Source organism: Hippocampus guttulatus, chromosome 14 (genome assembly GCF_054856545.1).
Source record: "Hippocampus guttulatus isolate MCC_2025c chromosome 14, RoL_Hgut_1.0, whole genome shotgun sequence".
Lineage (NCBI taxonomy): Eukaryota > Metazoa > Chordata > Actinopteri > Syngnathiformes > Syngnathidae > Hippocampus > Hippocampus guttulatus.
Genome location: NC_141274.1, coordinates 13,845,056 through 13,857,900, shown reverse-complemented (window position 1 = coordinate 13,857,900; position 12,845 = coordinate 13,845,056). Strand labels below are relative to the sequence as shown.

The 12,845-nt window shown below is 41.4% G+C and overlaps 1 protein-coding gene across 1 annotated transcript; it reads right to left on the bottom strand.

The window, feature by feature from the left end:
* Window positions 1–1,046: 1,046 nt before the first annotated feature.
* LOC147195240 (cyclic AMP-responsive element-binding protein 3-like protein 3-A) lies at window positions 1,047–7,710 on the bottom strand. The gene is made up of 9 exons (XM_086129768.1): window positions 7,627–7,710; window positions 6,832–7,099; window positions 6,378–6,508; window positions 5,668–5,772; window positions 5,459–5,565; window positions 3,509–3,577; window positions 2,833–2,917; window positions 2,486–2,579; window positions 1,047–1,269 (listed from the first exon to the last, which is right to left on the bottom strand). The coding sequence occupies exons 1-9, from the start codon at window positions 7,708–7,710 to the stop codon at window positions 1,085–1,087; spliced, it is 1,128 nt and encodes a 375-aa protein (XP_085985894.1). The 3' UTR covers window positions 1,047–1,084.
* Between the last annotated feature and the right edge of the window lie 5,135 nt (window positions 7,711–12,845).

Below are 12,845 nucleotides of genomic sequence, written 5' to 3'. Positions count from 1 at the left end.
GGACACGCGTGACATTTTCCAACCAGACTAAATGAAAGATGTCGTTTGTTTTTGTTTTCCTGCTCATTTGTATTCCCCAAAAGCATTCCACAGCAGTTGAGCATACCATTATAGTCACCAAATTATTTTTCTCTCAAGATGAGTTGAGTGCACTGCACTGATTTGCAGATAAATACCCCAAATGTCACCCTGTGCTCTTTTAATGAGGCAAAACGTGAAATACAAAAGTTCATTTTGGTTTCTGCGCAAAGAGTTCACTAATGGCTGCACACAAATTATTATTGGGAAGCAAAATGGCTTCCGGTCACTAAAATGGCTTTCATGCCTCATTTGCCTCACTCAGACAAGCGCTCATAACATGCTCCAGCACCGAGGACGTTCGGTGCGTTTTAATCTGATGAGAAAGAAAAAGCTTTTTATTCACACTTTACACACCGTTCCAGCTTCAACATAGGGGGGCCTTCCTCATCTCATACTTTTGACATTCACATTTTGCGCTGTTCCACATTTTTCACCAAATATTTCCCTATTCATTTCCGACGAGCCCTTGCCCACATCGCTCCCATTAGAAATTCAAACCGTTCAGCTCTTTCAAGTCACCTTTGGAATGAGTTTCGGCATTTAACAGACTCAGAACCGAATCCGATTGAATGGACAGAAGTCAAACAGATTAAGTTAGAGTAAAAAAAAAAAGAAATCAAATGTACTTAACTTTTTTCAAGCTGTGATTTATTTGGACCGTTCCAAAAATCACTCTTCTGAAAGATCACCGACAATGTACCTGTTCATGTAGAAAACACAAGTTCTCCTACACGGATCGTAGTGCCGCAAAACAAGCAGTGCCGTCATCACCCCGATCCAGAAGCTGTCAGGTCGTGGTGCAGATGTTCCAAAGCACAATCGAAGCGACACCTGACCTCAATCAACTTGAACACGTTCTCGTGTGTGTGTTATGACAACCACTCCAACGGCCCTCCGTGAGAAAGCCGTGCTGGAAAGCAATCGGACTCTCGCTCATTTGGATGCTGTCTCTGTAAGCCTTTGCAGCGTCTTTTTTTTTCCCCCTCCGGAGGCTTCGCAGACATCAATAGTCTTTCCTTGGCCTGTGATCACGCTGCCGGGATGCTAGCAGCTTCCCCTTGGGCGGACGTTTCAAAAGCTGCTCCGCTACACTACTGAGTCCCAACGTGCTCCCGGAGATGGAGACGGGGGGCCGTGTCGCGGCGACCTCTCCCACTTCAGCGACCGACTGCAGGGAGCGTGACGGCACTGAGGGACACAGACACGGAGAAGGAGCTATGTCATATTTTTTGTCAGAGTGTGCAGAGAAGAGAAAGTCAGGGCCAATTGGGTTTTCTCCGCTGACCTAAACACTATCAAGAAGCACTGGCCTACATTTATAACCCAAATTGTCATATCTGTCCTGTGAAATTGTGTGAATGTATTCCCAGCAGCCTATTGTATCCAATCCGCAGCATTTATTTGGCTTCATGCTTTTGGTAGGTGAATGCGGGTGTTAGATTTTTTTTTTCTTTGACCAGTCAGATTTCAGACTCTGTAATTTCCCATTCACCTGATTTGTGATTGGCTAGCGTGGGATCAGCTCCCACTCAGTGGCGGTGTGGATGTGGCTGCGAATAGTTGTTTGTCTCTGTAAGTGCCCTGCGACTGACTGGCGTCCAGTTCAGGGTGTAGTCTGTCTTCCGCCCCAAGTCTGCTGGGATAGGCTCCAGCAGCCCGAACCCCGTTCAGGATAAGCGGTGTTGGAAAATGGATGGATGGATGTTTTGCCAGGTCATCCTAAATCTGTCGAGGGGCTTCAGAATCAGCGGTGCTGGCCCATCTAACTTTAAGTATTGGTGTACGCCGGTGAATGGGAGGTTGCTTGCTAACCGACAAACTAACGGGAGTGCGAAAACTTGCGGTTGAGCTGCAGGAACCAATGCGAAGTGACATCATGCACGCTTTGATTGGCCGATGACAGATTCTTGGCGCCTTCGTTCTCGTCAATGGAGACTTTCTCTCTCTGAGACACAATTTAACAAGGTGACTGGGCAATGACAGCAAAGGAGCTCGTATTGTATATTTGAATTAGAAACATCTTTTTGAAAATTATTCTTGTTGCGTGTATTTTTTTTCGTTGTGTTGTTCTTCAATCTTGTCTTTTTTTTTCTTTTCTTTTTTACAGCTGCTGTTGCTAAGTGCTCTTTAAATTAAAAGATTGAGGAGCTTTTTTTTTTAACCAATCAGATGTCACATCACTCAACATTTTTCCGTCCTCTGTTGGGGGGCTCAGCGCAAAACTTCTGACCGCCAACTGTCAGCATCTCTGATGAGTGACAAGTATTTTCCCGTGCCGTTTTTTTGTGTCATATTCACGATTTCGATGACTGTGAAGTGATCATAGAATTCCTCAGACGCGGATCAAGTCTCCACTGAAGCCCCAATCTTCAAAATAGGCGGCCCTGCATTCATAAATACACACCTGAGGTCTCTGTGTACTCTTCTTGGCTCAGTTGGCTGTATGAATCCGGCTTCATATTTGAGGAAATAATGAGAGAGATGGAGAGAAGCAAAACCTACAGAGGAGGGGGGAGGAAAGTCCATTAGAAAGTAAAAGCTAAACCTAACCTTTCACACCGCACGCAGCCACGGATACTTTTCAAACATTTAGCACGATCCCAATCTAAAAGATCAACAAAAGAGCAGGCCACGGGAAGTGCCTTTGAAATCACGGGCATTGGCGCCTCGAGAGCCATGTGCTGCATTTATTCTATACGTATTGCCAAGAGTCCGTACGGAGAGTTGAATGTGGAATGCGGTGGGACTCACCAAGAGGCAGGTGCCCCTTTGCGTTGTTTTGCTGGAGCTGTTGGGAAGAAGCGCTTGGAGCTGGCTCAGCTGCTCTAACAGGGCGCTGTTGAGCAAAGACCATGACATTGAGCAAGCTGTACCGCAGGCCACCAAAGAAATGTTTTCTTATCAGAACTTTGTGGGAAATCAATTTTTAAAAACACTTTGGAAGTTGACTTTTCAAGTATCTGTACATTATATTTTCAGGACTTTTTATATGTATATACGTATATATATGTATGAAAACTGAAGTTTGTACTTTCTACTCAAAGTGGGCGTGTTAATTTCTTGAAAGCTCAGTGCGGAATATCGCTTTTGTTCTCTGATGCGACTTCACAAATCTTCAGAAAGGCACAATCGAACATTTGAGCTTTAATTTGGATTTATAAGAGCCCGTTTCAATAATGGCTAGTGTGCATTTGTACAACCGTATCTCAATGGTTTATTTTTATTTCTTCAATTGGGTCGTACAGATTCTGAGTCACGGTTAAGGTTGAAAAGGTTTTGGAAATATTTATCTTGGTCTCTGGGGATTTTCTTGTCACAAAAATAATTAGAGACGGTGTGTTCCGACTTTTTGTCTCAGCTATATGTTGATCCAATAACCGTCATGACGTTGGGCTCATCTCTCGGACGTTTCACCCGCTCATCTTACGTGTTTGTCTCCTCCAGTCTGTGGATCTTTCTCTGCAGCTGGAGGTTGTGAGCGCTGCATGCAGACATCCTAAAGAAGGGAAAGACGAGACAATGAGAGAAAGGGTATCCAAAATCTCCTGATTGGATCATGCATTGTCTGCCCTTTTTTTCCCCCTCCCTCGCCAATATCTGTTGGAGTGTTATCTCGAATGTCTCCCAATGACTCCAACCCCTCAGCCCCTTCTTTCTTTCTGCTTCTGCCTCTTTTGTTTCTCCTCGTCACTCTGAGTCATCCACCATTATGACACCCCCCCCCCCCATGTCTGAGCTGAGTCAAGACTGATAAACAGCAGCCTGACAATATTCTCTGTTTACAGCTTGCTAAATGATACCAATAAATGCTGACTAGGGTAAGCAACGGCAAGGGGGCCTGTCCCAAGAAACTGGTGAGTGAGAAAATATCAAATTTCACCCAATTCCCCCCCAAATGTTATTTATTAAATCCCCCCCAAAAATTGACACCAATATATAAGATGAACAGGTTGATAGTAACATTTTAACATCCTTCATTGTAACAAGGGGCATCATAAATAAACTAATCATAGTTACGGTTAGTATGTGGACATTTTAATTGTTACAGTACCTCACAAAAGTAAGTAAATCCCTTCGCCTTGTTGCCAATATTTTGTTATACCTTGTCCAATTTGGACATTTTCCCTTAGGGGTGTGCTCACTTTTGTTGCCAGCAGTTTAAACATGAATGGCTGTGTGTTGAATTATTTGGACAGTGAGATTATATTTCCGCTGTTGTACAAGGTGTACACCGACTGTATTGTTGGAAAGTGCCCTTTCTTCAGTGTTGTATCATAAGAACGCTTTGTGGACAAAAGTATGAAGCGTGTTTTCACTTTTGTGCGATGCTGTTGATAGAATGCAACAACATTGTATCACATTAGTAAATTCAATTCAAGAACAAACAACACCCAGCTGTGGTGGTGTTGTTGTTGTTCCCCCCCCCCCCCCCCCCCCTCTGGGCTGGCTTTGTCTCAGCCCAATTACTCTCGAGCAAGAACTGAGCTGAACGGGTTGATGGCAAAAAGATGTTGGAGGTCAGGGGCGGAGCGAATGATTGGCAGCAGAAGACGTCTGAAACAATGCACCAAATATAAGGATGATGACGATGCTGGCGCAGCAGTCGTGTCAACGTGTGGGAGGCGGGTCTGGCGGCGATAAGATTTAGTGGGTGACAAAGGTTGCTTTTTGGTACGGGGCTTTTATATTTACAGTACTTTGAACTTGTACCTGCAGAATGACGTGATGCATTTGCACATCTTCTACACATCATACGCTGTGACACGAGCAGGCATTTGACCATCCGTTTTCTTAAACGGGGGGAGGTGACCAGGCATGTGGGTAGAGCGTAAAATACAATTTGCCCTCTCGATCTTTGTGCATGCTATTATGAGGGTTTAAGGATTATACACAATGAGGCAGCATTATATAAATAAGCAATAATAATAAAGAGAGTGAAAGAGAAACAAAGACGTTTTAGTGTGTGTGAATGAGAAGGAGGTGAGGGTGTGAGATTGAGAGGTTTTTTTGGTGTATGCTAGAGATTTTTTTTTTTGTTCGCGTGAGAGCTTTTATAGTGCGTGTGAATTTATTTGTTGTTGTTTGTGTGACAATTTTTTGGTGTGTGAGAGGGTTTTTTTGGTTAATGCGCTTCCTTTTTAGGAAGATTTTTTTTTCTGTTTTTTTTTCATGTGCGTTTTTGATCTGTATGAGCGTTTTTATGGTGTGTGTAATTTGGTATGATTTTTGTGTAACAATTTTCATCTGTGTGAGTGTTTTTTGGGGTAAATGAGGATTTTTGGTGCGTAGGAGAAGTTTATTGGTAAGCATGAGAATTTGACTCGTATGTGGGTGTGGGTGAGCGTGACTTTTGTAAGCTTTAGAGACCATCTCATACCTTTCTTCCAGACTATCCACGTATTCCCTCTTCTTTTTCCGGCTCTCTTGAGCCGAGCGCTTGTTGCGTATTTTCCGACGGATCTTCTTCAAAACACGCTCTTCACACTTGAGAGAAACATGATTAAAAATGTGTGAAGTTGTTGCAGCAAACGTCAGAGGCAACTCGTGTGTGTGTGTGCGTGTGTGTGTGTGGTGTGCCTGGTTCACCTTGGACAGAGGCAGCTCGCTTGGCAAGTTAATGCCTTCTTTTGCCAGAAGTTTCTTCTCATCCTCATTAAGAACAAGCTCTTGCAGAGGATGCTGGGGGATTCTCTGTGATATCAAAAGGGTCAGACAGAGTAGATATGAAATTATATTAAACATAACATGATGAAATGGCAGCTCACCCGAGGACTATGCTGGATTTAACCATCTTTTCTTATTCAACTGTAGGGTATGTGGTATTGGTGCACAAGCCCTGAAAGGGCACCTAATGAAGGAATTGTAATTGGATTTCAGGCAGAGAGATTTCTTGAAGGAAAAAAATGTTCCCTCCTTTCACAAATAATGTGATTAGAATCATTACATTTTTATTGGGTCACTGGTGGCGTAGTGGTTCATTTGTCTGTGGGCTGCTTGGGTTCAGTTCACAGTGACTGGCTGACTGTCCCTATACAGCGATGCCTTGAGATATGAGTGACACAATTTACGTAATATTTTATCCCCCCCCCCCCCCCCCGAGTTGAAATTTACTGTCAAACTGAATAACATTTAGCTTCATGGTGATAAAAAGGCCACAGACAGGCTTACGAATGGCATCAATGTTGCAGTGTGATACTAAGTACGAAGCAACAGGCACTAGAACCCAAAATGTGGAGCAACACATGTAGACAGAAAAGAAACTATTCAGAGGAATACTGTACAGTTTCTCTGCTTACCTTCTCTCCTAGATTGGATAAGAGCAAGTCCTTGACTGTGAGTGTCTGACTCGACGAGGTGGTGGTACTTTGATTTGATGTGAGGTAATATGCCATTCCCAGTTTTTCCTGGATGCTGTCAGACTCCCAGCCTGTCAACACGATTTGCGACTTCAGAACTAGTCATACATTCAATTGTTGCGTATGCATAATAATACGATGAAACGATTAACCACTGATTTGCTTTCACCGTGACGACGGCCCTATGAGGGAGGACGTAACTACAAAACGGCCTGCGACAGAAATGAGTTCGACACCCCTGTTCTACAGCACGCAGGAGTAAATGGTTGTCTATTTGTAACCCAGCCTCTTACGTAGATATGAGACAAATTGTGGGGCTTTTTTTGTCCAACAGCAGATTATAAGCAAATATTTAAATGTCATCATCACTTGTGAATTAGAAACTAAATCCTACCCAGATCAATGGAAACATCGGACGTGATCTCATTTTCACGCTTGTAGGGTGGAAGCTGCACGCATGTGAGGTGAGGCAGCGGCATGTCCAAGCCTGGAGATGAAGTGCAGGAAGGCAGTCGGAGGCTGTCTGCCAATGGCTCCTCGCACATTTCGCTGTCCAGGGTGCAGGGTGACCACGGGGGGGACGTCGGACCTGAGGAGGACTCGCTCCCAGCCAGCAGTAAGTCCAAAAAGTCTTCGGTACTTTTTCCCTCTGGGCTCAGTGCCTGCGGAGGTCAGTATGTACAGAAGGTACTGTATACATCATGGCTTGCAACGATTTATTGACTTTTTGTCATGTCTTTTTGCTTTTCTGCACTGCTGTTTCTGTTCGGCGTGGACTACTGTTAAAGCCCCAAGCAAAGGTGTTCTATTCCAAATACCGTGGTGCCGTGATTTACAGGTTTAAGTCTTTCTATGACCACCTTCGTATCACAAATCATCATTCCTCATTGAAATGAATGGAAATGTCATTAATCTATTCCAGCTTCCCCCAAAAACATTTTTACGTGGTATTTAATTCCATAAAAACATAGATTAATAATGAATCAAGTTTTGCATCATGATTGTATGCGTCAATGTCCATCAGCGTCGTGGATACAGTCGTACTACACTTAGTGCAGTGGTGCCTTGCGACGCAGCTACATAGGAGAACACAGTTATAGCACATGCCCTTCATTTACATTGCATTTATTGGAGTCCTCTCAGAGCGCCTGTGTTCAGAGGTGCACTGCAGAATGAGCAGTGTACTTACGTCACACATATTGATGGTCCAAGGTGTCTTGCCATGGCAACTGCTGGGTTCATCTTTGGTCCTGAACAGCAGATCGAGATCCATCCCAGCTTTCACCTGAATAGAGGAAATTGAGGACCAGCGCAATGCCAAGTACATTGTCATTGTTAATTTTAATAAACAACTCACAAAAAAAAAAAAAATTTAGATACTGGACAAATACAATACAATGTTTTTCTTTACTCCTAGTGATTGCCAAACTAATAATAATAGTCATGTATGATAATCTTGTGTCATTTTATAAAATGCATACTTCCATCACTTTTCACAGGTGATACATTCCAAATGCAAAGTGTAGAATAAATGCAGAGCTATCATAAATACATACCGCTCTAATTTTTTGGCAAAACAACCTCCATCTTCCAAAGAAAATCAACATTTGTTTTAGTTTTTTTTTGGGGGGGGGGGGGTTGGGACTGAAGAAAGAAAAGTAGCAAGAAGACGTGCTAAAACGGCAAAGTAAAACCGCAATACATCAAGGTCACAAATGAAAATCCGCACTCGCGTGACTCTGCAAAAACCGGACCGTGAGGTAGCGAGGGAACACCGCAAACCAATTATCACTGCCTATCTTAGCTTCGGGGCAATTAAAAAGCTGGGATGTGAATATCACATATCATCACATAAATCTGACATCCCGCATGACTTTTTTAAAAAAATATATTTTTAAACTGCGTTACGACAAAAATCTGTTTTTTTTAAACAAATGGCATATTGTTCTGAAAATACTGTCTAGGGCAATTTATCAAATAGCCTCTTTGTGAAATAAAATCCACTTGAATAAAAAGTAGATTAAAATATGACTTTCTTCCATGTTAAACCTTTCCTTTATTATCATAACTTTATCTTGGAAAATATTACTTTGTTGGTTTTTTTTAATGCAAACACCTGTTTCAAGCAATTTTAAGAACTATATTGTTGTAGTTTTTTTTAAACCACTGTTCAGAAACAGATGAGATAATGGAGGCATTTATTCTTTTCTGCATTCTTCTAAAAATTTGTATTTATACTCATTCATTACTAAGGGATTACTATTGATTGACCTACATGAAAAATTCAACTTCTAAAGTTACTTCTATGCAAGTATAGCTGGAATAAACCTCACTTGTCAATGACTATACCAGGCTCATGTTTGACTCAATTTTTGATTAAAAAAAATTCTAGCATCAAAATGCTTTACACTTTTTTTTAAATTTAATACAACATCTATATAATCTAAAAATTAAATTACTGTTTTGAGATACAGCGCTCAATCCACCTGTCACCCATGTACTTACTTGTTCTCCGCCGAGACCTGACAAAAATTGTTTGGCTCTCCTCTCAACCTGAAGGTGAGCTTGTCACACTCTAACCGTGCCTAGTGTTGATAATCCAACAAGGTGATGAAATATCAATGAAAGAACGCAGAATCCAAACACTCGGTCGGATCAATACACTCCTCTGTGGCTTGAGCGTTAGAAGAATGTCTAAGTATGATTCAGAGGACAAAGTTGAAGTTCCATATCACTCATTCCCCCATCCCAGCTGACCGGTGTCCAATCGTGTTTCGTCAACAGTTCAGGAAACCAATTACAACACATTGAGCAAAATGATCTGTGAAGGCGGCCAGAAATTCTTGTGGTTTCACATTCCTGACTTGGTTGTGTTCACGTACATCTAGTTCGTGGGTCCACGGAACAGAGGCACTTTCAGGAACGAGTCAACCGTTTGGCGGCACACATGCTTCAGTATGTGGCTAACATGAAATGATAGACATTTGAGCTCATACTTCTTGATAATTTTATACCCACAAGGCTTTGTGTTCCAACATAATACATTGAATTTCATTACATTGAATACCAAAATATTTTGACACTAGGAAGTTCTGTAATTACAGGCAGATACATTTTTGAGATGTAAGCACAGCTAACATGCTAGCTAACTCCACGCTATATTAGTAGCGATGGAGTGACTAATAAATATGAATAAACTTGTGATTGCGCCAGATTGCCACTGATGGGAACGTGATTGACGCCAAATGTGATTGGGGCACCATTTTTGACCCCCCCCCCCCCCCCACCCACCTCCAAACATCTGGAAAAATGAAATGATGAAAAACAGCTTGCCCACTACCCAATTCTCAGTCTTTCACATGTTTTCAGCATATTCATAAACAAATCACTGAACTCACTTTGGAGTGTCTTTACGTCTTCTTACAGTCTGTGTCAAGTGGACTACACTGTTGAGTCCTCAAGCAAACACATCGTTTTCCAAATACATTCAAAAATTCCCTTCTGCTCCCCAGTCACAGTTCATATGTTAGAATTTCACTCAGTCCTGCAACAGTTTTGTTTTCTCTTTTCTATCCGGGTATACGATAATCTTCTCTCAGTCAGAGGGAACACACCATGTCTTTCCTTATCTTTAGTGCCATAATAAAGGCCATCTGTCTCATGCTTTTATTAAGGGTACACCCAATTAAGTCAGGAATTACATAAGATGCTCAGGAACATGTGCACTTGCAAAAATGTATCATCATCATCTGAGCGTGATGAGCAGAAGGATCAGAATGTTTCCATGCACAAATTAGTGTTGTGCCACGTTTCCATTGGTGAGCTTTGGTTGAATGCTAAAGCATTTTCCCCCATATTGTTACTATTGTCATATATAAACTGCTATGAACACCCTCTTGTCTTCAAAAAATGAAATGTTTTCAAGACCACCTATGCAGCGATGCTTGTCATGTGACCCAATTCATTTAGAGAAAAGAAAAATCACAGTAACACAAACAGTGCACCACTGCAACCCCCCCCCCCCCGAAAATCGAACCCAAATTAAATCTCCAATAACGTGTACAGGCAACATATGTGTGCTCACGACAATTCGACTCATATCATTGTATGCACCAACTTCACAGCACTGTGCCATAAGCACTTGTTGCAGTACAGTTTACAAGCATGTGGAAATATTTTACCAGGGGCATGTTTTGTTTTGTTTTGTTTTGTTTTTTCTACGCTACGATCACCAATTTACAACACGCTATGCTATGGGACATCAGATAAGACCAGGCCAGATGGCTTGTTGAAAAAAAAAAAACGCGCGTAGGACTATTATAATTATAACAATTACCGGTACATTCACCCTATCAGAGAATTTCAACTACCTCTTTACTCTTGTCATTTATTTGTGAAATCTTGCAAAAGTTAAATTTTCATGTTCAGTGGCAGATTATTTACCCTAAATTAAGTAAGACATTTCATGACTTTTTTTTCTTGCTTTTAAAAACGCAGTTTTTACAGCTTGGGTGACTTTTTCTATAGAATTTGGATGACCAGATAAAAATGACTCCAAGTCTTTGATATGTAACATTGATTTTACAGCTCACGCGAGTCTGAACAGAATTTATATCACTGCAATACATCTCTCATTGAGAACTCGTGTTCAAAAAGACTTGAAAGCAAAGAAGTATTAAAAGAAAACTGGGGCCTTCATTTCTCTTTCACAAAGACGATCTCATTATATTAATGTGGCCACTGAATGAACTAATTAATATCATTCGGTCTACTGGCACTCATAAATATATTAGCTTGCATTTAAAATCCACTTACATGCATCCACTTATTATCAGTACTGTAATAAGGATAATGACAAGATTCTACTATCTTTATTGTTTCTCTATCTGTAGAGTGAAGCGTCTCAAAGTACATGCAGATATGACCTAAGAAGGACATGCCAAGCACATCTCTCAATACCAAGAATAACAGATAATTGATCTTGTGCTGCATGCACAGTTTCATTTTTCTTATGGATCTATGTGCGCCCTTAAATGTTTTTAGAATAGCGATTCAGCAAAGATAGTACCTCAGACGCTTCAGAATGAGTTGTTAAATTAGGAAAAAAAATGGCTATATCAATAATAAACACCAAGGCCAGCAACCGCATGAATTATCACTAACAGCCATAAAGTGCACGTCATGCTGCAAAATGTGTGCAAAATCATTGTTTGTCTGTATTTGTCCCTATCCCATATTGATATAGGATATCGGGCCAATATCAGCCCCCTAAAAAACAGTACGACCTGCATTCAAAATGTCAGATTTTTTTTGGTATTGTATTGAGCTGACCCCGATGTCCGGGATTGGCCCAGAAATACATCTGCCTTCGGGAAAATTAACGTATTTTCCCGAAATTCCCGATGGCCACCCCACCACTGTATGTTACCCAAATAGTAAATGGCTCATATTTTCTCATACCTACTTTTTCTTTGTTTGAATAGTATCACTCAATCAAGTATTTTGTAACATTTCAGAGAGAGAGAGAGAGAGAAAGAAAGAAATGGCACGAGCTACTGAAGACATTTTCAGATTTGATTGACTGGCTTCAGCCGATGAAGACATCTTCACTTTATGTGAAATTCAATTGTGTGCCATCAGGAAAATCCTCTGTTGTACTGTTTTTCAGTTCCCCTTGTTCTCGCGAGGTCTCGTGAGATCCCCTTTACAGCATCAGAGGTTTCATCTCACTGCTTCTGCACTTCTTTTTCACGCCACAATTTCTATCCTGCTCTGCCCTCACCTGGTGGAGGTCTGCAAATGCAGCACTTTTTAAACCAAGACAGGTCCATCACGTTCGAGAAGTTTTTGAAGGCCCTTGCATGAAGCCGACGTTGCTGTCCAAATATATATTTTTTAAATCATACAAAGGATGACCAGAAGGCAATATGTTGTTAGCACACTTAGTTTTCTTAACAGTTCGGACGTTCAAGGGTTCTGATCTCTCAAGAGAATCGACAGTTCAGAATAGATCAGTGGTGGGTGTCAGATTTCAAATCAGACAATAAATAATACTCGAATTTTTTCACTCCTCTTACTGATTGGTTAGAAAATAACGTGTGCCAGCGAAGTTTGACGAGCAAAACATTTCCTAATAAGTACCTGTGATGAGTGGTACCTTGATCTACAAGTGTCCGATCTGCATCTTGATGTGCCACACCCGCGTGAGGTGGATGGATTATCTCAGCAAATTTAGATAGATTTATGAACAGTGCTTGAGATAAATAGAACTTTTGTGTACATCAAAAAATAGATTTGTACGGAGCCCCTAAGGGGACATGGAAGGGGAAAAAAACTTTGCGAGACCTCGCAAAGTCTTCCAAAGTATTGCGAGACCTCGCAAAGTCTTCCAAAATATTGCGAGATCTC